At 35.5% G+C, this 24,626-nt stretch overlaps 1 protein-coding gene across 4 annotated transcripts in view; it reads left to right on the top strand.

Moving 5' to 3' along the window:
- Positions 1–24,243, top strand: part of LOC141684183 (DNA-directed RNA polymerase III subunit 2-like) — a 47,055-nt gene extending 22,812 nt beyond the window's left edge. For all 4 annotated transcript variants that reach the window (XM_074489020.1, XM_074489019.1, XM_074489021.1 and 1 more), the window contains 14 exons: positions 4,046–4,123; positions 4,247–4,386; positions 4,511–4,601; positions 6,139–6,257; positions 6,333–6,468; positions 6,563–6,693; positions 7,086–7,211; positions 7,280–7,335; positions 7,786–7,856; positions 8,882–8,966; positions 9,038–9,141; positions 9,880–10,008; positions 12,474–12,551; positions 23,937–24,243. In XM_074489020.1, coding sequence (XP_074345121.1) covers positions 4,046–4,123; positions 4,247–4,386; positions 4,511–4,601; positions 6,139–6,257; positions 6,333–6,468; positions 6,563–6,693; positions 7,086–7,211; positions 7,280–7,335; positions 7,786–7,856; positions 8,882–8,966; positions 9,038–9,141; positions 9,880–10,008; positions 12,474–12,524 — 1,317 coding nt within the window. In that variant the 3' untranslated portion in view covers positions 12,525–12,551; positions 23,937–24,243. The remainder of the gene's footprint in view (positions 1–4,045; positions 4,124–4,246; positions 4,387–4,510; positions 4,602–6,138; positions 6,258–6,332; positions 6,469–6,562; positions 6,694–7,085; positions 7,212–7,279; positions 7,336–7,785; positions 7,857–8,881; positions 8,967–9,037; positions 9,142–9,879; positions 10,009–12,473; positions 12,552–23,936) is intronic.
- The last annotated feature ends 383 nt before the right edge of the window (positions 24,244–24,626 follow it).

The following is a 24,626-nucleotide window of genomic DNA, read 5'->3' as shown; positions in this document are numbered from 1 at the left end:
ATGAAGAAAATTTAGTACTACCTTTGCATCATTTGTCGGTAAAGCTTTAACTTCGACCCATTTTGAGACATAATCGACTGCCAGCAAGATGTACTGATTATTGCAAAATGAGATAAAAGGCCCCATGAAATCTATTCCCCATACATCAAAGACCTCGACTTCAAGCATCACATTTAATGGCATCTCATCCTTCCTTGACAAATTTCCCACTCTTTGGCAACGATCACACCTTAAAAAAAACTGATGAGCATCCTTGAACAAAGTAGGCCAGAAAAAACCTGCTTGCAGAATACGAGCTGCCGTCTTCTCACCTCCATAGTGTCCACCATAAACCGTGGAATGGCAGTCTCGTAATATCCCCTCCGTCTCACAGAACGGGATACATCTCCTGATGATCTGATCAGCTCCCTGTCTAAACAAATATGGTTCATCCCACATATACCACTTCACCTCATGCAGAAACTTCTTCTTTTGAGCGGATGTCAAATTAAGCGGCATTATATTGCTGACAAGATAGTTTACAATATCTGCAAACCATGGTTCTTCCTCCTGAATTGCAAACAACTGCTCATCCGGAAAAGATTCATTGATTAACGTCCTATCTTGTGAAGTAGAATCGGGATTCTCCAACCTAGAGAGATGGTCAGCTACTTGATTCTCGGTACCTTTTCTATCTTTGATCTCTAACTCAAATTCCTGAAGTAAAAGCACCCAACGAATGAGTCTCGGCTTCGAATCCTTCTTAGAAACCAGATAGCGAATAGCTGCATGATCAGTGAATACTGTTACTTTCGTACCAAGCAGATAAGATCGAAATTTCTCAAATGCAAAGACTATAGCCAAAAGCTCCTTCTCAGTAGTGGTGTAGTTCAATTGGGCCCCATTTAAAGTCTTACTCGCATAGTAGACCACATGGAAGAGATTTTTCTTGCGCTGTCCCAGAACTGCACCTACCGCATAGTCACTCGCATCACACATCATCTCAAACGGTTCTGTCCAATCTGGTGCTGTAATAACTGGTGCCGTGATCAAACTCTCCTTGAGAGTCTCGAATGCTGCCAAACATTCATCATCAAATTTGAAAGGCACATCTTTCTCAAGTAAATTGCACAACGGCTTAGATATCTTTGAAAAGTCCTTGATGAATCGCCGATAAAAACCCGCATGACCGAGAAAACTACGGATTCCTTTCACCGAATTAGGTGGGGGAAGATTTTCAATGACTCCCACCTTGGCCTTGTCCACCTCCAGACCTTTGCTAGAGACCTTATGCCCAAGGATAATGCCTTCACGCACCATAAAATAACATTTCTCCCAATTAAGCACCAAATTAATTTCCACGCATCTTTTGAGTACGGCGCACAGATTATTCAAACATTCATCATATGAGTGTCCAAAGACGGAAAAGTCATCCATGAACACTTCGACGTTATTTCCAATCATGTCAGAGAATATAGCCATCATACATCTCTGAAAGGTGGCCGGGGCGCCACATAACCCAAACGAAACTCTACGAAAAGCAAATGTGCCAAATGGACAAGTGAAGGTAGTCTTTTCCTGATCCTCTGGTGCAATACAAATCTGATTATACCCGGAATAACCATCCAGAAGACAAAAATACTCATGTCCCGCCAATCTGTCAAGCATTTGATCAATGAATGGGAGAGGGAAGTGATCCTTCATTGTGGCTTTGTTCAATTTTCTATAATCCATGCATAATCTCCATCCTGTAACTGTTCGAGTAGGGATGAACTCATTCTTTTCATTTGCGACAACAGTGATACCTCCTTTCTTAGGTACACATTGCACGGGGCTCACCCACGAGCTGTCAGAAATAGGATAAATGATGCCTGCATCTAGCCATTTCAGAATTTCTTTCTTCACCACCTCCTTCATGATCGGGTTCAGTCTTCGCTGCTGTTCCACAGTTGGCTTACTACCTTCCTCTAACAGAATTTTATGCATACAATATGAAGGACTTATCCCCTTGATGTCTGCTATGGTCCATCCTATAGCCGATTTGAATTCTCTCAAAATCCTTAAGAGCTTGTCTTCCTCACTACCTGAAAGGTCAGCTGAAATAATAATAGGTAACGTAGATGAATCACCTAAAAAAGCATACCTCAAGTGTTCAGGTAATGGTTTGAGCTCCAAGGTAGGTGCTTCCTATATTGATGGTTTGAGCTTCCCTTCAGCATTCTTAAAGTCAGAAGTACCAAGAGATTCAAATGGTATGTCGAGCTTTCGCTTCCATGGAGAAGCGTTCAGATATTGTAATTGCTCGTTGCTATCTTCATCATCGCTGTCAAAATCCCCCACTAAGGCCTTTTCCAATGCATCAGACATTAGCATGTGATCGAGTTCCGAAGTAACTGCGGAATCAATCACATCCACTTTTAAACACTCCTCATCTTCTGTAGGGAATTTCATTGCCTTGAATACGTTGAAGGTCACATCCTGATCTTGGACCCGCATAGTAAGTTCCCCTTTTTGCACATCTATCAAGGTACGGCCAGTAGCCAAGAAAGGCCTCCCCAAGATTATGGGAATCTTCTTATCTTCCTCAAAATCCAGAATAACAAAATCTGCAGGAAAGAAGAGCTTATCCACCTTGACGAGCACATCCTCAACTATACCACTTAACTAACACTTCAATTTATCAATAATAAAACACTCATGAGATCACAACTTCATTATTACTTCCTTCTATAGCCATTGTTATTACCTTTAGCATGTGACAGTGATGATATTAATCGAATAACACGAAACTGATAAAAGCCAACTTTCATTGTACTAATACCATTCTACCAAGCATCCACAATTAAGATAGAAGTTGAATAGTCATCAATTATGTTGAGTTCCTATATGTCTACAGAAATTGACAACACAACGATTTAAGCACAAGTTATTCCTTTTGATTACATAAGGCAAATAAAACTGTTAGAGTTACCCACTAATCATGCACAACGTACATGAACCTATGCTAGCATGGCAAGTTCTAAATCTCAAGATCCACCGTCGCTTCACAAGAGATTAACACCCTATCTTATATGTTCGCGACGCACATAAGACGAATACGCACAACCAATACTAGATATCATGCAATCATCACACACTAAAGTATTAAACAATTAACTAAAGAATTTCATAATAAATCCGTTGCAACCCCATGATCACGATTAGCCCATAATAGAACTTATCGCCATCATGGGTTCATATGAAATCATGATAAACGACACAAGAAAATAATAACTAAACTAATTATATTAAAACAGAGTACGTCACAAGAGTAAATAAGTCAAAGCAAGAAAACTAGCATCCAACGTTACAACGAAACAAGAATCACAAGAATATATGCTTCCTCTTCGTTGCGGTGTGCTAAATCGGTCTTCTTCCTTATCTCCTTCGCTTCTTGCGCAAAACACAATCTAAAACATAATCTCTCTCATATTCTCTATGAAAACGTCTCAAATCTACTTATATAATAGTCCCATAAAACTCAGATTACATAGAAGTTGGAAGCCAAACAGAAGTAGAAGTCTAAAATAATTCAGCTTTTTCCCCGACCCTGCGCGGCCGCTCAGCATTTCTGCGCGGGCACGCAAGGCTGCTGCGCGGCCGCTCAGCATTGCTGCGCGGGCGCGTAGGACCCTACTGGAAAAATTCCAGGTTTGCTCCGTTTCTTCGCCGTAATCTGCCCGTTCTTTTCCTCTCGCAATGGTGAACACATGCCAAGGCTTATTCTTGATGATTCCTCCTCCGAAATGCAACTAATACCCTGAAATGCATAAACACTAGAAAAACGCATCAAATACACAAAATACTTGATTTCAAGACACCAATTTAAGCCATTTTAAGACGTTCTAAGTGGTATAAAATGCCACTTATCAAGAACACATCTAATTACACCTGTAGCTGCTATGCTGTAGTCTGGAATTATATTATTAGTTTCAAAGTCTTCATAGTACTGACACTGTTTCTGGTGTTATGACTTTCTGTCCGAAATGATCTTAGTTTATGGCTAAAATTGTTTCTTGTTCTGCAGCTATGTCGTATGGATACACTAATCTACCTATTAGTGTATCCACAAAGACCATTGCTGACAACACGTACAATTGAGTTGGTTAGTGTTTTGTATTGTTGTGTCTCTTTACCTATTAGTGTTTTGTCATTGTTTTGTGTTTTCTGGTTCTCCTATTCTAATTACTATTTTCATGAATTCTTTTTTTTTTCTTGGCCTTCTAAGGTGGGATATGACAAGCTTGGAGCCGGGCAAAATGCAACTGTCGCGGTCATGAGTTATAGTGGCTACGACATTGAGGATGCAATAGTTATGAATAAATCCTCGCTTGATCGTGGTTTTGGTCGTTGTATAGTAATGAAAAAGTATGAACTCAATTGCCTTTTGATTTGAGATTTACACATTTAGCGACATTGGGAACTTCAAGTTATCTTGTACTCGGGTTATATAAAATAGATTCTTTTTGACTTGTTTGCTATTTTATCATAGGTTGGCTGCTGTACACCAAAAGTATGCAAATAACACGTCAGATAGAATAATTCGACCACAAAGAGACGGAAGAAATGCGGAAAAGATGCAGGTAATCTACATCACCTAATATTACAACCAAAGCATTACCTGTCTGAATGAAACTTCTCGATTATGTGTTATTAGCTAATATAAGAATTTAGTTAATAGTTTATACAGTGCAATGTCTCAAATTTTTTATTTGTTAGATGTCAAAGACATTGTCGAAGTAGAGCAGACAACAATCTTTCTTCTGCAAATGTAATATGTATACACAAACAATCTATTTATAAGAATGTTTGGAATCCTCATGTGTTGTAGATCCAGGAACTAGTTCTTTTTCTAGTAATTTCAGTCATAAATAAGAGGCGAAGTGCATCTAGGAGAAAATCCTCGTAGTGTAGGCATGAGTACAAGTATTCACCTTGCATATGGCCATATGTTAAGGGGAACTTATGATGTATCTGCAGGCCAAGTGCATCGAGGAGCAAAATCCTCCTAGTGTAGTCATGAGTGCAAGTATTCACCTCACATAAGCCATATGTTACAGGAAAGTTAAATGTATCTGCAAAGACACAGTGTTTGTCTTTGTGTGTATGTATCTATTGGAGTGGTGTCTTTTTTCTAAACCAGCTACCTTCTGCCTCTTTAGCTCCTTTTTGTCATATAAAGGTAAACTAAGGTGTAAAAGAATCTAAAAATTGTTCAAAAATCCGATACACTGGTCTGGCTGGCGGTGTTTGATGCAGGACAAGATTGTAGAAACAATATTTATTAAACAAAACACGACAACAAGATCAAAGCAAGGAATTATGCGAATCCCAAGAATATTTAATCATTATTATTCCCAAGAAAATGTATGATCAAAGCTAGGTAATAATGCGGGGATTACAATGCTTATATAGAGGAATAGAAACCCTAATAAATAATCTAATTGACTAGGGCCCGTAACAATTGGGCTTTATTATAAAAAATCAACTTAATTAATAAACTAAAAGCCCCACATATAAAACATATAGATAAATACATTATTTATCTTTAGACCAAATAAAGATAAACTAATTAATAAATTATATATTAATTCTTTATTCTCGTTCCTCATCAATGTTGCCTTCTTGTGATTGTTTAACTAATTAAATAAGTTGGTCACGGGGCTCTGAGAAACTGTGGGTCATGCCCTTTTTGCTCCCTTTCACGTGGGCTAAGCTTTCTTACAAGTCTAGCCTTTCCGTCACACTATGTATTTGCGCCTAATCACTTGAACCCAGATTTCATGATCATCCTTGAGCCCCAGTTTCTCAGAGCCCCATGACAGTTTGATTGTTCCACTCAAAACTTTTTGTGTCCCGACATGGATGTGTTCCCCACCTTAGTTTTGATGTACACTCGAGTGTGACGATGTACTGACAGTTTGCAAGTTTGTTAATATAATCAAGTTTTCACCTGAAAATAAGGTCTTTTTACTTGTGGGCATTTAGTAATTTAATGCTTGTGCAAATCTCCACTAGATGTGCATGATACATGATTGTATCTTCAGGAGTTTACTATTGTTAATTGATATTTATTGTATAAATTAGTTATAGTTTGCCACCAATTTGTTCTTATTTTAGATTTTGGATGAAGATGGACTTGCTGCCCCAGGAGAAATCATTAGGCCGCATGATGTCTATATCTATAAGCAGTCACCGATTGATACAAAAAATACAATCAGTGGGATCGTACCAGAGAGGTACATTTATTTCTCCTGTTAACCGTAGGCCACATGTGTGTGTATGGTTGGTCTTACCATTATTTCCGTGTACAGTTTTTATAAAGATAGTTGGCAAACATACAAGGGTCCTGAAGGGGAGACTGCTGTTGTGGATAGAGTAGCTCTTTCAACAGACAGGAATGATAACATGAGTATCACTTTTATGATACGTCATACTCGTAGGCCTGAGGTAACTGATTTATTTCTTATAGTTCTGTCATATTTGCAGGACCAATCTCAAGGTAATCTGGTGTTTAAAGTATGTTTATATATTTATCTCTCAGGTTGGTGACAAATTTAGTAGCCGACATGGCCAAAAAGGTGTTTGCGGTACCATTGTTCAACAAGAAGATTTTCCGTTCTCTGAGCGTGGAATCTGCCCTGATTTGATCATGAACCCTCATGGATTTCCAAGGTAGATATCGTATTAACATATCATCAGAAGTGGGTTTTCTGTAATTTTTGCTAAATTAAAATTGTTTCTTTTTTTTATTCGATCCAAGCTTCGTGGATTATTTCTATCCATTTCCATTAGGCCAATGTCATAAATCATGATCAGATCTGTACATCTTCCTTGTACATATCATATATTTCTGTTGGCACACTTAATAGTGGTAGTACTAGGTCATAGATATACAGTTATGAATAATTATATCAACATAAAGTACATTGTTTCTTAAGCTGGCATTGTAATTTTCAAAAGCAAATCATAGCATCGTTTTTGGTTAATATTTTGGTTTTTCTGATGACACCAGTGTAATGTTTTACTTATTTTTTTATTTACATATTTTAAATGCTCTATACCAGCCGAATGACTGTTGGTAAGATGATAGAGCTTCTTGGGGGCAAAGCCGGAGTTTCTTGTGGCAGGTTCCATTATGGCAGTGCGTTTGGGGAACCTAGTGGCCATGCAGACAAAGTTGAAGTAATAAGGTGAGTTTTTCCATTTAAATTACTTTGTATTAGATTTTTATTTTTTAATCTTTTCTTGTTCATGGCAGTGAAACTCTAGTGAAGCATGGTTTCAGCTACACCGGAAAAGATTTTATTTATTCAGGTTTTTTACTTTTATTAATCAATCTTAATACTGATCAATCTTAATACGTTACCATGATAAACTTAAATAATTTGGTGACACAGATATTCTCTTGAATTATGCTTAAATGAGTTAGACTAGGGAAAACAGCAGGATGCTTAATTTTCGCGAATATTCTATTATATTAAGTGTCTGAAAATGTTGTCATTTAGTCGAATTTGGTTTTGAGATTTGTGTATCAAGCATCATGCTGTATTTGCATAAATTGTGTTTTTTAAGTTTGCGTGTTAGGATAGAATTAGAAACATTCGCTCATTCTGTAGGCAAGTGCTGCCTAACATGTTCTTATTGCTTTTTGCTCATGGACAATGTTCCACTTGCCGAGTCTATGTGCAATATACAAACATGCTTATAATTTTGTTGCATATAGTTTATTTTGGCCAGATCAGACTCAATGTCTCTTTTGTCCAGGTATCACAGGTATGCCACTACAAGCATATATTTTCATGGGACCAATATATTATCAGAAGTTGAAACATATGGTATGTCAGACGGGCTTCAAAGCTTGTATATACTTTCAATTCTTTTCTTACTATGAAGGCACATGCCCATTCTGTGTTTGTGATTATGTAAATATGATGTTTCGTCTTTTTAAGTAAAAAAACAGCGATAACCTAGTGCAGTGTGCTTTCTTAATATATGATTTTGCATATTGTCATTCTCGATATTATATTGTGCACAATGCTAGATTTGAAGTAAAAATTTACATTATAAAGTTTTTAAGGTTGCTTAACAACGGCCAGATAAAGCAAGTGCAAGATATTTAATTGTATCTCTTTTTATGTCCAAAGTTTTCTGCTTTCTACCAGTTAATGGGTAATCATCTTACGTTTATCATTCAAAATTGAAGTACAGAAAATATACAAAATTGTTGATGAACAAACTGGATCTTCTAGAAACAGAATTTTCAATGTTGTCAACAGTGAGAAACATTTGTAACTTTTGAATCAATTTATAACATAGTATCTCTATTATTAATAGGGAACTTTGGTTTTGTGGGGCTTAATATGTTAATTGTTGCTCTGTTTTGTCTGTTATATATTTATAATTATAACATATTTAATTATTTTTTTTGGATAAAAAATTAGTTGCTATTTTTATTTTCAAATTAGTTCTTTTTAGAAAATTGGAAGTGTTAATGGACCTAAAAATTTCAAGTAGAGGGAGTGTTGTCTCCTTCAAATGAGAATTTATTTATACCCTGGCTCTTGTAACTTTCAAAATATAGGAGAATGATAATTATATGTCAAATGATTGTCCCAGAGCAATCCTCTTTTAATATGTTATATTGAGGATTGTTTACATTTCTGAAGCAGCAGTCCTTGAATATGGCATTGCTTGAGTTAGGTTTTTTCTTTCACATTAGTTTCCCCAATGTTTGTTGTTAAAGTTGTGGCACTCTAGGTAGTTTAAACATTAGATGTATCAGACCCCCCATGACTAAGTGGGAGTTGTATGTGTAATGTGTGATGATATTGGCATAACTTAATATACTGGCATATTTCAGGTTTTAGATAAAATGCATGCTCGAGGTAGCGGGCCAAAGGTCATGATGACTCGGCAACCAACTGAAGGGAGAAGCCGAAATGGAGGTGTGTACTTTAATTATAACCATGATCACTTTAGTGACCTATTTGGAATTTAATTTTTGGATGTATTGCAGGACTACGTGTGGGAGAAATGGAACGTGATTGTTTGATTGCATACGGTGCTAGTATGTTAATTTATGAGCGCTTGATGATATCCAGTGATCCTTTTGAGGTTCAGGTATGTTGCATTGCTGAATCTGTGGTATATACCATGACATCTTAAATCATGTTGTGCCTAGTGGCATCAATAGATGGGAACACAGGTTAATATCACATCTGTAATTAGCAGAAACCTATTGCTTGAGCTGAACATATGTAGTGATTTATTGTTTCAGATCAAATGTATTAAAATTTGTGTACACATGTTTTCAGTTAATGATGTGCTTTTTTTTCAAAATCTCTCTCACAAACACAGAGTACAGTTCCTGGATCCAGTCCCAAAATTTAGATGCACTTAGTTTAGAATAGCTGAGTCCTTAGAGAAGGCACGAAGCGGTAAAAGCTAAATCGAGCACTCATGCACATGAGGCAAGATTAGGTTCTAATACTTTGACTACACTTTTGCATGTTGTAGTTGTAAATAATATAAAATTTTATGAAGCAAATCAAATTGAAGGTGCTCTGGGCTTAGTTACCAATCTCTTCTGATTTTACTTTTTAGTCTTGAAATATGATGCATTAATTTTTTCTCCCTGAAATTGAACTATTATTTAATTTTAATATGATATTTTATTTAATAGATAGAATCTAATTTTCCTAAACAAAGGGCTACTCCTGCTTACAGTTGTTATTTTCTCCCATTTTAATGCCTATGTTTATTTTGGCAATGGTCAATTGCAAACATTGAAGTACTTACATGCCAATGCCTGCAATGAGGTTTGAATGTTAAAGATTTAACAATCATGTATGCCCCCAGGTTTGCAGAAAATGTGGTTTGCTAGGATATTACAACTATAAGCTGAAAGCAGCAATTTGCTCTACATGCAAGGATGGGGAAAAAATTTCCACTCTAAAACTTCCATATGCATGCAAGCTTTTATTCCAGGTTAGTGCGATATTTTGTTCATAATTTTGTTGCTACATATTAGTACTTACAGGTTAGTATCAGCATTGTTGATGTTCTGATATCTCATATAGTATTTCTAAATTAGATGCTACAATTTTGTACACCAAAATAAATATCTTGTGTTTTGGTATCTAAAAATGACTTGGAATATAATTGTTGCAAGATCTTCATTCTCAACCAGTTTTATCTGTTCCCGCACTCACCACACTTCTCTATTTATTTGTCAGGTTTCCATGGTTATGTGTTTTTCTGTATGTTTTTGGTATTTTCTATTGTATAATTGCAGAGAAAGAGATATAGGGCGTGTTTGGTATGTTAAAACAAGTTACTTATTCATAAAATATATAACTGTCATACAAGTGAGAAGTAAATATCTGTGTTTGGATAATTTTACTTATTAGTTGGTGAAGCATTTATATAATTGTAACTTATAATTTACTAAATATTTTATAAATTAAATTATATAATATATGGATTTCAAATTAAAAAAAAACAAAATTTAATGTAAAAGACTTGATTTTAAGACACATTATAGTCCCATTTCCCTAAGTTATAAAAAAGCTCCCAGATGGAAGTAGCCAAACAGTACGTGGTAAGCTGCAATGGACTTTCAACATTTATAGATTTTCCAAACAAGCAGTCTGCAAAATAAGAGAATCAGCAGAGTTTAGAGAGAGATCAGAAGAGAAACAGAGAGACTTAGAGCAGAAATGAGAGGGAGGGAGGGGGGGGGGGGTAGTGAGAGTTTAGAGAGTGATTGGAGTTAGAAACCTAGAGAGAGAAAGTTGTTAAAGAGATAGAAAGGGAGTTGGTGGAAATTGTTTCCATATCATATATCACATAATGAGAACACATAATTATTTATTACAAGTATTTATAGACCCTGACTTATGTATAGATAAATCTAATGGAAAGACTCAACTAACCCTCCAATTACTATCACGACTCAGCAATACTATCACAGCAAGACACTATCACTGCCCCATACACACTATTACTAGCATATAAGTGGTAATACATGAATACTTCATTAGTAAAGGGTAATGCTACGTGTACCGGAACCAATCACAAACTATTTTAAATTTGTGTTTTTGAATGTTTTTTTCGGTTGGGTGTTGGCCCCAAATGTCACTTTTTGGGGGTACAATGACCCTCAATGTCATTTTGGGAAAATATGACCCCAAATGTCACTTCAAAACGGGGTCTCGGGGTCCCTTTTTTCTATAATCCAAAACGTAATTTCGCGTTTCGTTTTTTATTTTATTTTATTTTTCAACATGCAAAACGCATATGCGTGTTGCGTTTTTCAATTTTTTTGTTTTCTTATGTTAAAACAGAAGCTCATGTTTGGTTTTGTAGAAAAACTCAAATTGTAGTTCCGTTTTGCATTTCTTTTTATTTTTTTTTACCAAAAATACTAGATAATGTAATGTTTCTGAGCTTAACACATTATTCGAAGGGACGTTTTGTTCGTATTTTATTCATATTTATAAATAGTTTAATATTTTTAAAACCCAAATTGAGAATTGGTGAACCCTAAAATTAGGGTTTAGGCCCTAAACCCGAGATTAAATTAGGGTTTAGGCCCTAAACCCTAAACCCTAATTCGGTGTACGTTTTATTAATTTATTTTTTAATATTTTTAAAACCCAAAAGGGGATTGTTGAACTCTAAAATGTTAAAAATTGTTAAATTAGGGTCCACTTTGTAATATTTTTTGGTTCACCAATTCTCAATTTAAGATTTAAAAATATTGAAATATTTATATATATGAATAAAATACGAACAAAATACCCCTTAGAGTTGTGTTTTAATCTTCAAAACACAATACTATCTAACATTTTAGGTAAAGAAAAAATTAAAAAAAATGTGCAAAATCGGCAGCTCAATTTGCGTTTCCCTTAAGAAACCAAACTTCAGATCATGTTTTGGAATAAAAAACAAAAACGAAACTTGACCTCACGTTTTGAGCCACTCAAATCAACTTCTCAAGTTGCGTTTTGACATTTTAAAAAAGAAAAAGAAAGAAAAACGCAAGGCGCAATTGCGTTTTTTATATTAAAAAAAACGAAATGCGAGGCTCGGTTTTGAAGTGACATTTGGGGCCATCTTTTTCTAAAGTGACATTGAGGGCCATTCTGCCCCAAATAGTGATATTTTGGGCCTTTTTTCGTTTAGGTTCTGTTTGATGATATGATTTTTTAAAGCCGTAGCTAGAGCTTGAAAATTTTCTTTTTTACTGCATATGGGATCTATTGTTAAAATGTAAGTATCTCAACTGCAAACTGTATTTTTGAACAATTTGCATAGATAGCGGAAGTCAAAATGTTAAACTTGTAGCCACACATTCAAGAGATATGCCTAGTTTGTTGTCCATTTTGATATGTTATACGTGTCTTGTTGGTTATAAATTCTAAATAGTTCCTCTGTATTTGCCCTACCAGGAACTACAATCTATGAATATTGTTCCTCGCTTGAAACTGACAGAGGCTTGATCAGTATCCATGCTTTGAAGAAACAAGGTATTGTGTTATGGTATACTTTAGTGAACCTAATTTGTATATATGAATACCTTAAAATTTAGCAAAAATTAAAAGTCTCCATGAACTGCAAAATTGTCATCTAAACCTTTAATAGTATGTTATTTGCTTCCAAACTAAACCTATAAGTATATTTATTCTAATTAAGAACGTCGACCATTCTGTCTTTTTTTTGCTATACTGCATATGTTAGAGAAGGAAAAGAATGAACAAGAGGGCCTAACCCAAGCTTTATGACATGCCATAGAGAGGACTATGTATAAGAAATCTGCATTACGAATTGGATATAGAAAGCGAAAGAGGGCAGAACAATTCTTAGCTACAAAAAATACTGAAGTCTGATATAGTACAAGAAAGAGTAGAGAACCATAACGAAATATAGAGCTTTGCTTTGACATCTGCAAGAATATCATCCATTAGCTTCAAAGGGCCAAAGAATCCTTTGTCATGCGCCTTAGCATTACTCTCCCTCCCGATGATACGAATAAACTTGAACCACAAGAAGAGCAACCCTTCTTTTCGGAATCCCGATGATACGAATAAACTTGAACCACAAGAAGAGCAACCCTTCTTTTCGGAATATCCTGAATGCCCAAAATGTAAATAGGAAGCCCAACCAGGTATCGCCCTGAATGTACAACCTCAACATAGACAAAAGCTTAGTAAGAACAAATCTGTTGTAATGACAGTAGAGGAATAAATGGTTATTAGATTCTGGAGCTCCAATACACAAGTAACATTGCTAAAGCACTTGAATACTAAGCCGAGCAAGCCTGGAGGGGTACTCAATCTACCATGACAAAGCAACCGCTAGTGATGGGCATAACCATTTATTTTGAGACGATGCCAAACTGCGTCATGCCAAGGTACCTGAGGACCCCTGTGACACAGGCTCTTCTAGACATGTGACTTTTGATCTCCATCCCGTAAAATTTTATCTCTAGAAGAAAGGTCAAACCCAGGATAATCAAAGCGTTAAAGTCATTGTAAGAGAATGGTGCAAACGTTGATGCCTACGATTTTTAAGAGGTGAAACCTGCTCCCTTATAAATATTATTAACCGTGGGAGCACTGGGCTAGCTACATTGCCTAATGAGACAAGTCATTAGGAACAAGGCAAATATTACCGAGGTTCAGACCTTAAAGAAATGTTATGGCCAGTCATAGAATAAGTTGTGAACTAAACAACAGTTTCCTAAGGCGAAACAGATTTCTTCTAATCTAAGAAAAATCTGTAGGAATTTTCATGACACGAAAGTGTTGCCTCTTGAGCACAGTAGCATTAAGCTACGAGGCCTACAAAGAAGAAGCCGTGATAATCACCTTGATCAAGTGAAGAATGATTTGAGCTCTATTCCAGTCGATCAGGCTTTTTAGCTCAACCCACCTTCCTGTCTTGGCAAGCAATGATATCCCAATTAACTTTGGCTACCCCTTTAGTGTGAATATTGCCCTGCCAAAGAAATCTCTTAAGCATGGTTTAAATGATTTGATGAATTGTAGAAGGAAGCTGGAAGTGGTTTGTCCAAAATGCATGAATTACATATTTCACTAGAACTCGCTCATCAAACGATAGCTGGACGGAAGTCCATACCTCTGTTCTGGCAGTGATCTTTTGTATCAAGGGCATACAGTCATTTACAAAAAGCTGAGGAGATAAGAGGAACCCCAAGAATTTTATTGTAAGCTCACCATGAGGTACTATAAGTGTTGTGAAACCAGGAAATCAATTCTGGTAAGCAGTTTGTGCATACTGGGATATAACCCAGTAATAGCAGAGAATTTTGCAATAGAATCCATAAAGTGAACTATTGAAGTTTTATCACCATGAGCAAACAGCACATCATATGCAAAGAATAAGTGAGTTAGATCTATTTCCTTACACCTTCAGTGATATTTGAATCTATCTGGGTTTTGTCTTGAGCATCCAAGATAGATTATACATATAGAGAGCAAAAATATAGGGAGACATGGGGTTCCCTTGTCTAATCCCTTTGGAGCCTTTGAAATAACCATGCACAACTACATTTAGTTTAACAGAAACTGCCTAAGTTACGTAACTGAACAAAGCAAGCTTTGATCCAACTGATAAATCGAATTAGGAATTTGCATTTTTTGAGGATCTGGTTAATATTTCCCACCTTCACGAATCAAAAGTTCGAATAGATCAATTTTCAGAGCACACATAGATGCTCCCATTCCTCTATCGTAGCCACGAAAGAGCTCTTGAGCCATGAGGATATTATTTGGGATATGCCTACCCCGAATTAAGGCCGATTGGGCATTATCAATGATAATAGGCAAGACACTTTTAAGCCTAGATGCAATAGTATTAAATATACATTTGTAAGAAACAATGCTTAAAGAGATTGGCTTATAGTCCTTTAAATTTCATATCGGTTTGAGTGGGTACCTTTGGTACAAGAGCAATGTTAGTGGAGTTGATGCAATGGTGAATGTTACAATCCTAAAAAAGAGATAGAACAGCTTTGCAGAAGCTATCACCAATAGTATCCCAGGTATATAGGAAAATCTTCACATTATGTCTAATTGAGTACAACTTTAGAAATATAATATGCAAAAACCAAAAATGAGGCTTGGGATATACAGTGTTTCTGGAAAGAGTTGTCGTATGTTAGGACATAGGATGGTTGCATTAGTATAAGGAGTATTGCACTGTATCAGTTTACTAATTAGTAAGGGTAGGGAGGTCTTTTACTATAAGTGAGTTGTAGCTGTACTAGTATAAATATGAGAGGAGTCTGTACTTTTCATTATGCTTTGAACTATTATCAGAAAATGGAGTGTATTTTCCACCAACTCTCTCTCTTGTTTCTCACTCTAGTTTCTCTCTCTATAACTGCCTAGCTTCTTCTTCAAGTTATGCAATCTGGTCTCTCTTCTCTCTAAATCTCTTCTAATCTCTGCTCTATTACTTCATTTCTAGCTTATATCTACTGTTATAAGTATGATTATGCAAGATCTGGATCTGGAAATTGAGGTCAAGGAACCTGTTCTTCCGCAACTTCCAAATGGATCCTCAATTACAAGTAACAATGTTTGTACTGATTTTAAATGGATGTTGGGAAATGTTGACTTTACTACTGAAGCTTGACTGGTGGAATTACAAGATTGGGACATCATTCTAGGGGTGAGATGGTTATCTCAGTTGGGAATTATCCGGTGCAATTTTGACAAACACACCTTGCAGTTCCATTGGCAAGGGCATGCAGTTAATCTTACTAAAGATTCAGAGCTGGAGATCTTTGGATATTGCAATCAGCTAACTACCATAGTTCCCTTGTGGATGGAGCAGTTGGCTGAGAGCTACACAGGAGATGAGGAATTAAAGGATATTATGACTGAAACAGTTATAAATAAAACTGGTCCTCAACAATTCTATTTTGATTAATGGACTTTTGCAGTTTAAAGGAAAATGGGTGATTGGTAACCGTAGAGAATTGAGAAGGCAAGTGTTTGAAGAGCTGCACTCTAATGGAGTAGGAGGCCATTCTAGGAATAGAGCTACCTTTAAAAGAATTCGGGAGTACTTTTACTGGAGCACGAGACAAAACATTGGCCAATGGGTGAGAGAATGTGTTGTCTGCCAGCAAGTGAAGGGGGAACATGTCCATACCCCTGGACATTCCACAAGAGCCTTGGAAGGATATAACAATGGACTTCATCACAGGATTGCCTAAATCTAAAGGATTTGAGGTTATTGGGGTTATTGTGGACAGATTTAGCAGATATGCCCATTTTATTGCTTTGTCTCATCCTATTTCAGCAAGAGGATGGGCTCAGACCTTCTTTGAGCAGGTGTATAGGCTGCACGGCCTTCCAGATTCTATTGTGAGTGACAGAGACAGCCTATTTCTTAGTGAGTTATGGCAGACACTCTTTAAGATCTCTGGAACCAGGTTGAATCTCAGCTCAGCCTACCATCCTCAATCAGATGAAAGCACAGAGAGAGTCAACCAATGTGTGGAACATTATCTGAGAAGTATGACTTGTCATAGTCCAAAAAAATTGGGCTAGCTGGTTAGTTGCTGCTGAATGGTGGTACAATACCACCTTTCATACTACACTTAATTCTACTCCTTACCAGGTGGTGTATGGTATGTTAGGTCACACACACTGTAGAGGGGGGTGAATACAGTGTATAGCACAATCAAATCGAACTTTAATAACTCAAGTAACAGAAAACAAACTTTATTGAAACAATAAACTCTGTTACAGCATGGAACTGTTCTCTCTCAGTGATGAACAAATATCACGAGAGCTGCTAGGGTTACAAAAAAAAATAATCTTCTCGATTGTGATAACACTTATAGTGTAAACCCTATGTCTGTGTTTATATACTACTACACAGTTACAAGATAATCGCTAATTGATATGGAATATAATTCTGCTTCCTAAAATATATCAATCAGATATCTTTTCTTCCAAGTATTCTATTCTTTATAGAATTCCATCTTCATTCATATCTCTTCTTATGTTTGTCTCGATCTTTTTTCCTTTAACCAGCTGCCTTCCTTATCTGAACGTCCTTCAGTACTTAAGTTCTGATATCCATCTTCTGATAATTATCTCCTGATAATATAAGTACTGATATCCTTAAGTCCTGACTTCCAGTAAGTACTGATTTATCCTGTTTAAGTAAGATCTGAAAACTAAACATAAATCACATTAGCCATGACATTATCAAAATAACATAGATTGTTCATCTATGCAATCTGACACATAAACTGTTTATCAAAATAACATAGACTGTTCAACAGAACTTCTCCTCAGAATTTATGCAATCTGACACATAAACTGTTCATCTAAAATAACATAGATCACCACAGTAATTTTCATCATTCATATGGAGTGTTAGTGTGTGCATTAAGCTAAATATCAGGCAAAGAGTAAAGTCTGATTCACTTCAGTACATCTTAGAAATAAGGCATAACTAAAACTTTACTAAAAATCTGTCATTATTCTGAAGCCGACTATTGAATGAGTTCATGCTTGAGTCCACCTCAACTATTTTGTGTTAATTTTGTGCATCTTTTTAAATTCCATTTTACAGTGGCTTCTCAGTGTAACTGAGTCACGACTGCTTATCAGAATTTATGCTATTATCAGAGTATTTCTCCAGTAATCATAGAGTGTGAAGTCACCAAGAAAAATATTTATTTGCTTTTCTGATGCATATTACTTAATACCAGCATTGCACTTGGGTCTTCCCTTCCACATTTTTACTCTAGATCTCAAAGGAGTACCTGATTTTTATTCCTTGTTTCTTTTCCTTTTTCTTTTGATAAGTGAGGTTTATCAGCACTTAGTACATTCAACAGTTTTAATAGAATCAGAACTTAACAGATTAGAAGCATTATTCTAGTTTTTGACTTAGTAATAAGATAGACAAAGTAAACGCAACTAAGCTCAATATCAGAATTTGCTTGTGTCAATAGATTTCCATAAAAATAATTATTTCCAACATGGGATCTCTTGTGTATTGGAGAATACTAGGTGAGCATCTAGTATTGAATAGTTACATAAACAGACATATCACTATCAGAGTTTAGAAAGTCACATCAGACAACTGTCAGTACTTAAGCAATTTTCAATTAAGCACAGAATACACAAAGAGAGTAATTTCTGTAAATACTGATTATAAAGTCTGATGCATCAGAACAAAACTAAGCAGATTTAGAGAAAGAACATGAAACCATTCCAAGTTCATTTACCAATCTTGTAAAAGTAGCTTCACACAGTGGTTTTGTGAAGATATCTGCTAGTTGTTGATCTGTTGGAACAAATTGCAATTCCACTGTACCTTCATCCACATGTTCCCTTATGAAGTGGTACCTGATGCTGATGTGCTTTGTCATTGAGTATTGAACTGGATTACCTGTCATAGCAATAGCACTTTGATTATCACAGTAAATAGGGATTTTAAAATATGTTAACCCATAATCCAGTAACTGATTCTTCATTCAAAGAATCTGTGCACAACAGCTTCCAGCAGCAATGTACTCTGTTTCTGCAGTTGATGTGGAAATTGACTTTTATTTCTTGCTAAACCAAGAAACCAATCTGCCTCCAAAAATTGGCAGCTTCCACTTATGCTTTTCCTGTCAATTTTACAACCTGCAAAATCTGCATCTGAGTAACCTATTAGTTTAAAATCTGATTCTCTGGGATATCACAATCCCAGATCAGCTGTTCCCTTAAGATATTTGATTTTTTTTTTCACAGCTGTTAAGTGAGGCTCTCTTGGATCTGCTTGAAATATTGCACAAAGACATGTAGCATACATGATATCAGGTCTACTAGCAGTTAGATAGAGTAGAGAGCCAATCATACCTCTGTAATCAGTAATATCTACTGATTTACCAGTATCCTTATCCAGTTTTGTTGCAGTGGCCATGAGAGTGGATGCACTTGAACAATCTTGCATTCCAAATTTTTTCAGCCAGTTTCTGGTGTACTTAGTTTGACAAATAAAAGTGTCTTCTTTATTCTGCTTGACTTGAAGGCCCAGAAAATAGCTGAGTTCCCCCATCATACTCATTTGATATCTTGACTGCATCAGTTTGGCAAATTTCTTGCAAAGTCTGTCATTTGTAAAACCAAAAATGATATTATCAACATAAATCTGAACCAGAAGTAAGTCCTTTCCATGGTTGAGGTAGAACAGTGTTTTGTCTATTGTTCCTCTGTTAAATCCACTTTCCAGAAGAAACTGAGCTAGAGTCTCATACCATGCTCTTTGGCAGTCCTCTCTCACAAGATCTTTCTTGACCAACTCATTTATATTGTTGAAATTTAAATGAGAGAGTTTCTTGTGCCAATTCCAGCTTTCTTCAATTGATGCTCTACTAATCAGACAGATTGCAGAACCATCAGTACTTGTTGAAAGCTTGACTTCATAGATGTTACCAAGTCTGTATCCTTTCAAAACAACTTTGCCTGTAGATTTACTTACAACTTCACAGTATTCTTCAAAGAAATCCACATGATAACCTTTGTCACAGATTTGACTGACACTCAGCAGATTGTGTTTAAGTCCTGAGACCAGAGCTACTTCCTTAATGATGACATTTCCAAAATTGATATTGTCATATCCCAATGTTTTTCCAATGTTGCCATCTTCATAAGAAACACTTGGGCCAGCCTTCTCCACAAAGTCTGATAACAGGGCTTTATTTCCAGTCATATGTCCTGAACATCCACTGTCCAGAATTAGGATGTTTTTCCAGTTGCCCTGCAATCACAAAGACCACTAATGATTAGTTTTAAGGACCCAGACATGCTTGGATCCTTTGGCTTTATTAAGTCTGTTAACATTTGCAGCGGATTTAGCATCAGAGTTTATGTTAACATTTTTCTTATCAGAATTTAAACTCTCAGACTTTGAATCAGAACTTACACTAGAAGGAACAATGGTAACTTTCTTTAAAGAAGGTTTTATTTGATAATAATCATAGTACAAACTATGATATTCCTTACAAGTATAAATGGAATGCCATAAACTACCATAATGAAAACAAGCATTTTGTGGCTTATATCTAACAGACTGACTCTTAACTCCTGACTTTGAAGGTAAGGAGTTTATGTTCTTATTTTTCCTGCAAAAAGAAGCAAGATGGTTAGAACTTCCACAGTTATGACACGTTTTCCTAGGAGCATTAGAAAGTCATAAGTAGTTTGAGGTACCTTTAATTCAGCAGATTCAGAACTGCTTTCAGCACTTGCCTTATCAGTATTTGCCATCAAGGCATAATTCTCCTCACTTTCAGAATCTGAGGTGTCTGTCCAGTTTTTATTCTTTGTGACAAGAGCCTTGCCTTTGCCACTCTTCACTTTCTTGCAATCAGGAGATACGTGGCCTTTCTCACCACAGTTGTAGCATTTTACATTTGTATAATCTTCTCTGTCAGACTTTCCTCCTCTGCCCTCAGATTTTCTGAAATTCTTCTTATCAGATCTTTTGCCTTTCCTGGAAAACTTCTTTCCCTTCCTGAACTTCCTGTATGCAATCTTTGTGATTCATTTCACCATAAGAGCACACAGTTTCATCATCTCTTCTTCAGCATCCGTCTCAGGCAAGCTTTCAGATTCTGAGTCATCATCACTTTCAGAACTTGATGACTCAGTATCAGACTTTGTGAAGAGAGTTTTACCCTTGTCTTTCCTTGAGGTAGCTGCCTTGGGGGATTCTTCTTCAGCCTTAAGAGTAATTGTCCTTGACTTTCCTCCTTTCCTCTTGCTTCTTTGTTCTATCTCAAGTTCATGAGTCTTGAGCATTCCATAAATTTCATCAAGAGTTGTTTCATCAAGATTATAGTTGTCTCTTATTGTTGTTGCCTTTAAATCCCAGCATTCAGGAAGAGCTAACAGGAATTTAAGGTTTGAATCTTCAAGATCATACTCCTTATTAACTAGTGCCAAATCATTCAAGAGATTGACAAATCTATCATATAAACCAGTCAATAACTCATTAGCCTTTGAGTCAAAGTGTTTATACTCTTGAGTGAGTATTGTCTTCCTGTTCTTCTTAATCGTATCCGTTCCCTGACATCTTGTAGCTTCCAGAAACATGGTTATCCTCACCTTCCATATGCCATATTCAGATGATCTCAATATGGGAACTTTAATAGTCTCATATCTGCTTTGAATTTGTGTCTTTGGAGGTTTTTCAGATTTGGTGGGCTTAGTTGGAGTTTCCACTTCAGACATGATTGTTTTTGCATCTTAAACTGTTTGTGTGTTAACAGATAGGCTCTGATACCACTTGTTAGGTCACACACACACACTGTAGAGGGGGGTGAATACAGTGTATAGCACAGTCAAATCGAACTTTAATAACTCAAGTAACAGAAAACAAACTTTATTGAAAAATAAACTTTGTTACAGTTTGGAACTGTTCTCTCTCAGTGATGAACAAATATCACGAGAGCTGTTAGGGTTACAAAAAAAATAATCTTCTCGATTGTGATAACATTTATAGTGTAAACCCTATGTCTGTGTTTATATGCTACACAGTTACAAGATAATCGCTAATTGATATGGAATATAATTTTGCTTCCTAAAATATATCAATCAGATATCTTTTCTTCCAAGTATTCTATTCTTCATAGAATTCCATCTTCATGCATATCTCTTCTTATGTTTGTCTCGATCTTCTTTCCTTTAACCAGCTGCTTTCCTTATCTGAACGTCCTTCAGTACTTAAGTTCTGATATCCATCTTCTGATAATTATCTCCTGATAATATAATACTGATATTCTTAAGTCCTGACTTCCAGTAAGTACTGATTTATCCTGTTTAAGTAAGATCTGAAAACTAAACATATATCACATTAGCCATGAAATTATCAAATATATCTAACATGGTATCAAACCTAGACACCTAGAATGGCAAACTAGAAATCATACGAACATTGATACCTTGGAAACATTTCTGGAAGATAAGCAGAAACAGTGGATGGAACTCAAGGATTTGTGGGAGAAAGCTCAAGTTAGAATGAAAAATTATGCGGATGCTAAGAGGACAGAAAGGGTGTTTCAGGAAGGAGACTTCGTATATCTTAAGTTACAACCTTACAGACAAGTGACAGTGGCCATCAGGAAGAACTTGAAGCTCTCAGCCAAGTATTTTGGGCCTTATCAAATTACTGAAAAGATTGGCCCTGTAACATACAGGTTGGCTTTACCAGAATCTTCCAAGATACATCCTGTTTTTCATGTATTTCAGCTTAAAAAGGCTATAGGACAGTTCAGAACTCATCACCAATTGCCTCCTGTCAATGCTCAAGGCATAATTGATTTGAGTCCTATAAGAAAGTTGGACAATAGAAGCATTCTTAGAGATAAGAAGGTAGTTTGTCAGCTCTTAATTCAGTGGAAAGGGTGCAACATTGATGAAGGAACTTGGGAAGATGAAGACTTATTGCAGTGCAACTTTTCGGAGTTCTCTCAGCAAGCAACCATGAGGACTTGGTTGTGTCTTGAAGGGTGGAGGGATGTTAGGACATAGGATGGTTGCATTAGTATAAGGAGTATTGCCCTGTATCAGTTTACTAATTAGTAAGGGTAAGGAGGACTTTTACTATAAGTCAGTTGTAGCAGTACTAGTATAAATAGAAGAGGATTCCGTACTTTTCATTATGCTTTGAACTATTACCAGAAAATGGAATGTATTTTCGACCAACTCTCTCTCTCTCTCTCTTGTTTCTCACTCTAGTTTCTATCTCTATAACTGCCTAGCTTCTTCTTCAAGTTATGCAATCTGATCTCTTTTCTCTCTAAATCTCTTCTAATCTCTGCTCTATTACTTCATTTTTAGCTTATATCAACTGTTATACAGCTTATAAACACACAAAAACACAAAAACACTTGCATTTCTATTCTAGAAAACAAGAGTTCCTGATAGTGTAAAAAAAGGATATAAATTGTTGCATAAAAATAACCCACTTTTCATCGATAAGAGCCGAAGATGAATTGAAGTGCCAAACTTTACAAAAGCATGTGAATTAGTTGTTGCAAAAGTGCATTTGGTGGTTCAGTTTGCACTTTGCACTCAGAAAAATTAAAGGTCCGGCTAGTTTCTTCCAGACATTGGTATCTTAGCAATAAAATCTCTATCTTTAATTTCTTATATTTAGATGTTTTAACTCTCTATTCATTAATTTATGGTTTAAATATCAAAATAGTCACAAAACTGAAAGTCATATATCAATTTAATCATTGAACTTAACGGGGTATTTTTGAATCATTAAAGTCTAAATAAATATCAAACAGATATCTTTAAATATGTGCTTAAAAACTAAAATTATTTTTGTGGAGTTCTATACATTTTTCTTGAATTCTACTATAACCAAATGAAAAATGTATGAATTCTAGGATTTTAGATAATATAGTGAGATTTTTAAAAAATTGTATGCTATTTATTTTTCATTTTCTAGTTATTTTTTAATTTAAATAAAAATTAATAGTAGATACATTTTAAAAATCTCACTATATCATCTAAAATACTAGAAATTTATAACTTTTCGTTTGGTTGTAATATGATTCTAGAAAAATGTATCGAACTCCATAAAAATAATTTTTAATTCTCGAGCACATATTTTGAGGTATCTGTTTGATATTTATTATGATTTTAGTGATTGAAATGATACACCGTTAAGTTTGATGATTAAACTAATATATGACATTCAATTGAGTAACCATTTTGATATGTACGCCATTAATTTATGCAAGCATTTTTCTTGAAACAAGGTAAATTATCCCATATAACATGACATAAAATGTTGTTCTAACCCCTGTATTCTGCCAACATGATTTAAATTTCTATTATTTTATTCTTTTTTTGCAGAAAAAATTGGAATTATAACTCAAGCCCTTCACAATTGTAGGGGGTAACTTGTAAAGATGATGTCCTACTGACAGCCTCTTGTAATGATTTAAATTTGTACTGAGGTGAATATTTTAATTTGCTCACCTCTCCAGAATGCAATAATTTAGAGATTAAGTGTATATATATTAGGCTATTTGCTGTCGACAGTTGAATATAAACTAGTTACGAAAGATGAAGCTGAACATCAAGTTAAGGTAATAATAACTGAGAAGTAGGAGTTTTTGCTGTAATTGTAACTTATTAATGTACCAAAATTTTGCTATTACATATTTGTTTTCTGTTTACACTTTAGTAACCTGTTCTTTCAGTTCATCCAGTAGATGAACATTTTGTCAGATATCTAAAGGTTTTATTGAATATTACAATAAGCATATTATTATTAGGATGTGGTTTAGTGTTTGAAATTATTTTCAGGATTTTTTTTTAAAGTAATGAGTGAATGAGTCTTGTGAAGCCTCTGATTGCAACTTGAGAAATGAGAACGAGCATTCAGCTCTTATTGGGATTTGCTGACCTAGAAAAGGTGTCGGTGTGAGGTATCGATGAATGCATTTGATAACCAGTAAAAAGTAGTCTCAACTTTTTTGCAAGTATTTGGTAAATTAAATCATGTCTTAAAAAAATATTATGCAATCTGACTGTATTCAG

The sequence above is a fragment of the Apium graveolens genome, chromosome 9, assembly GCF_009905375.1.
Source record: "Apium graveolens cultivar Ventura chromosome 9, ASM990537v1, whole genome shotgun sequence".
In the NCBI taxonomy this organism is placed as follows: Eukaryota; Viridiplantae; Streptophyta; class Magnoliopsida; order Apiales; family Apiaceae; genus Apium; species Apium graveolens.
Note: the sequence above shows the minus strand (reverse complement) of the source record. Positions and strands in the feature narration are given on the sequence as shown.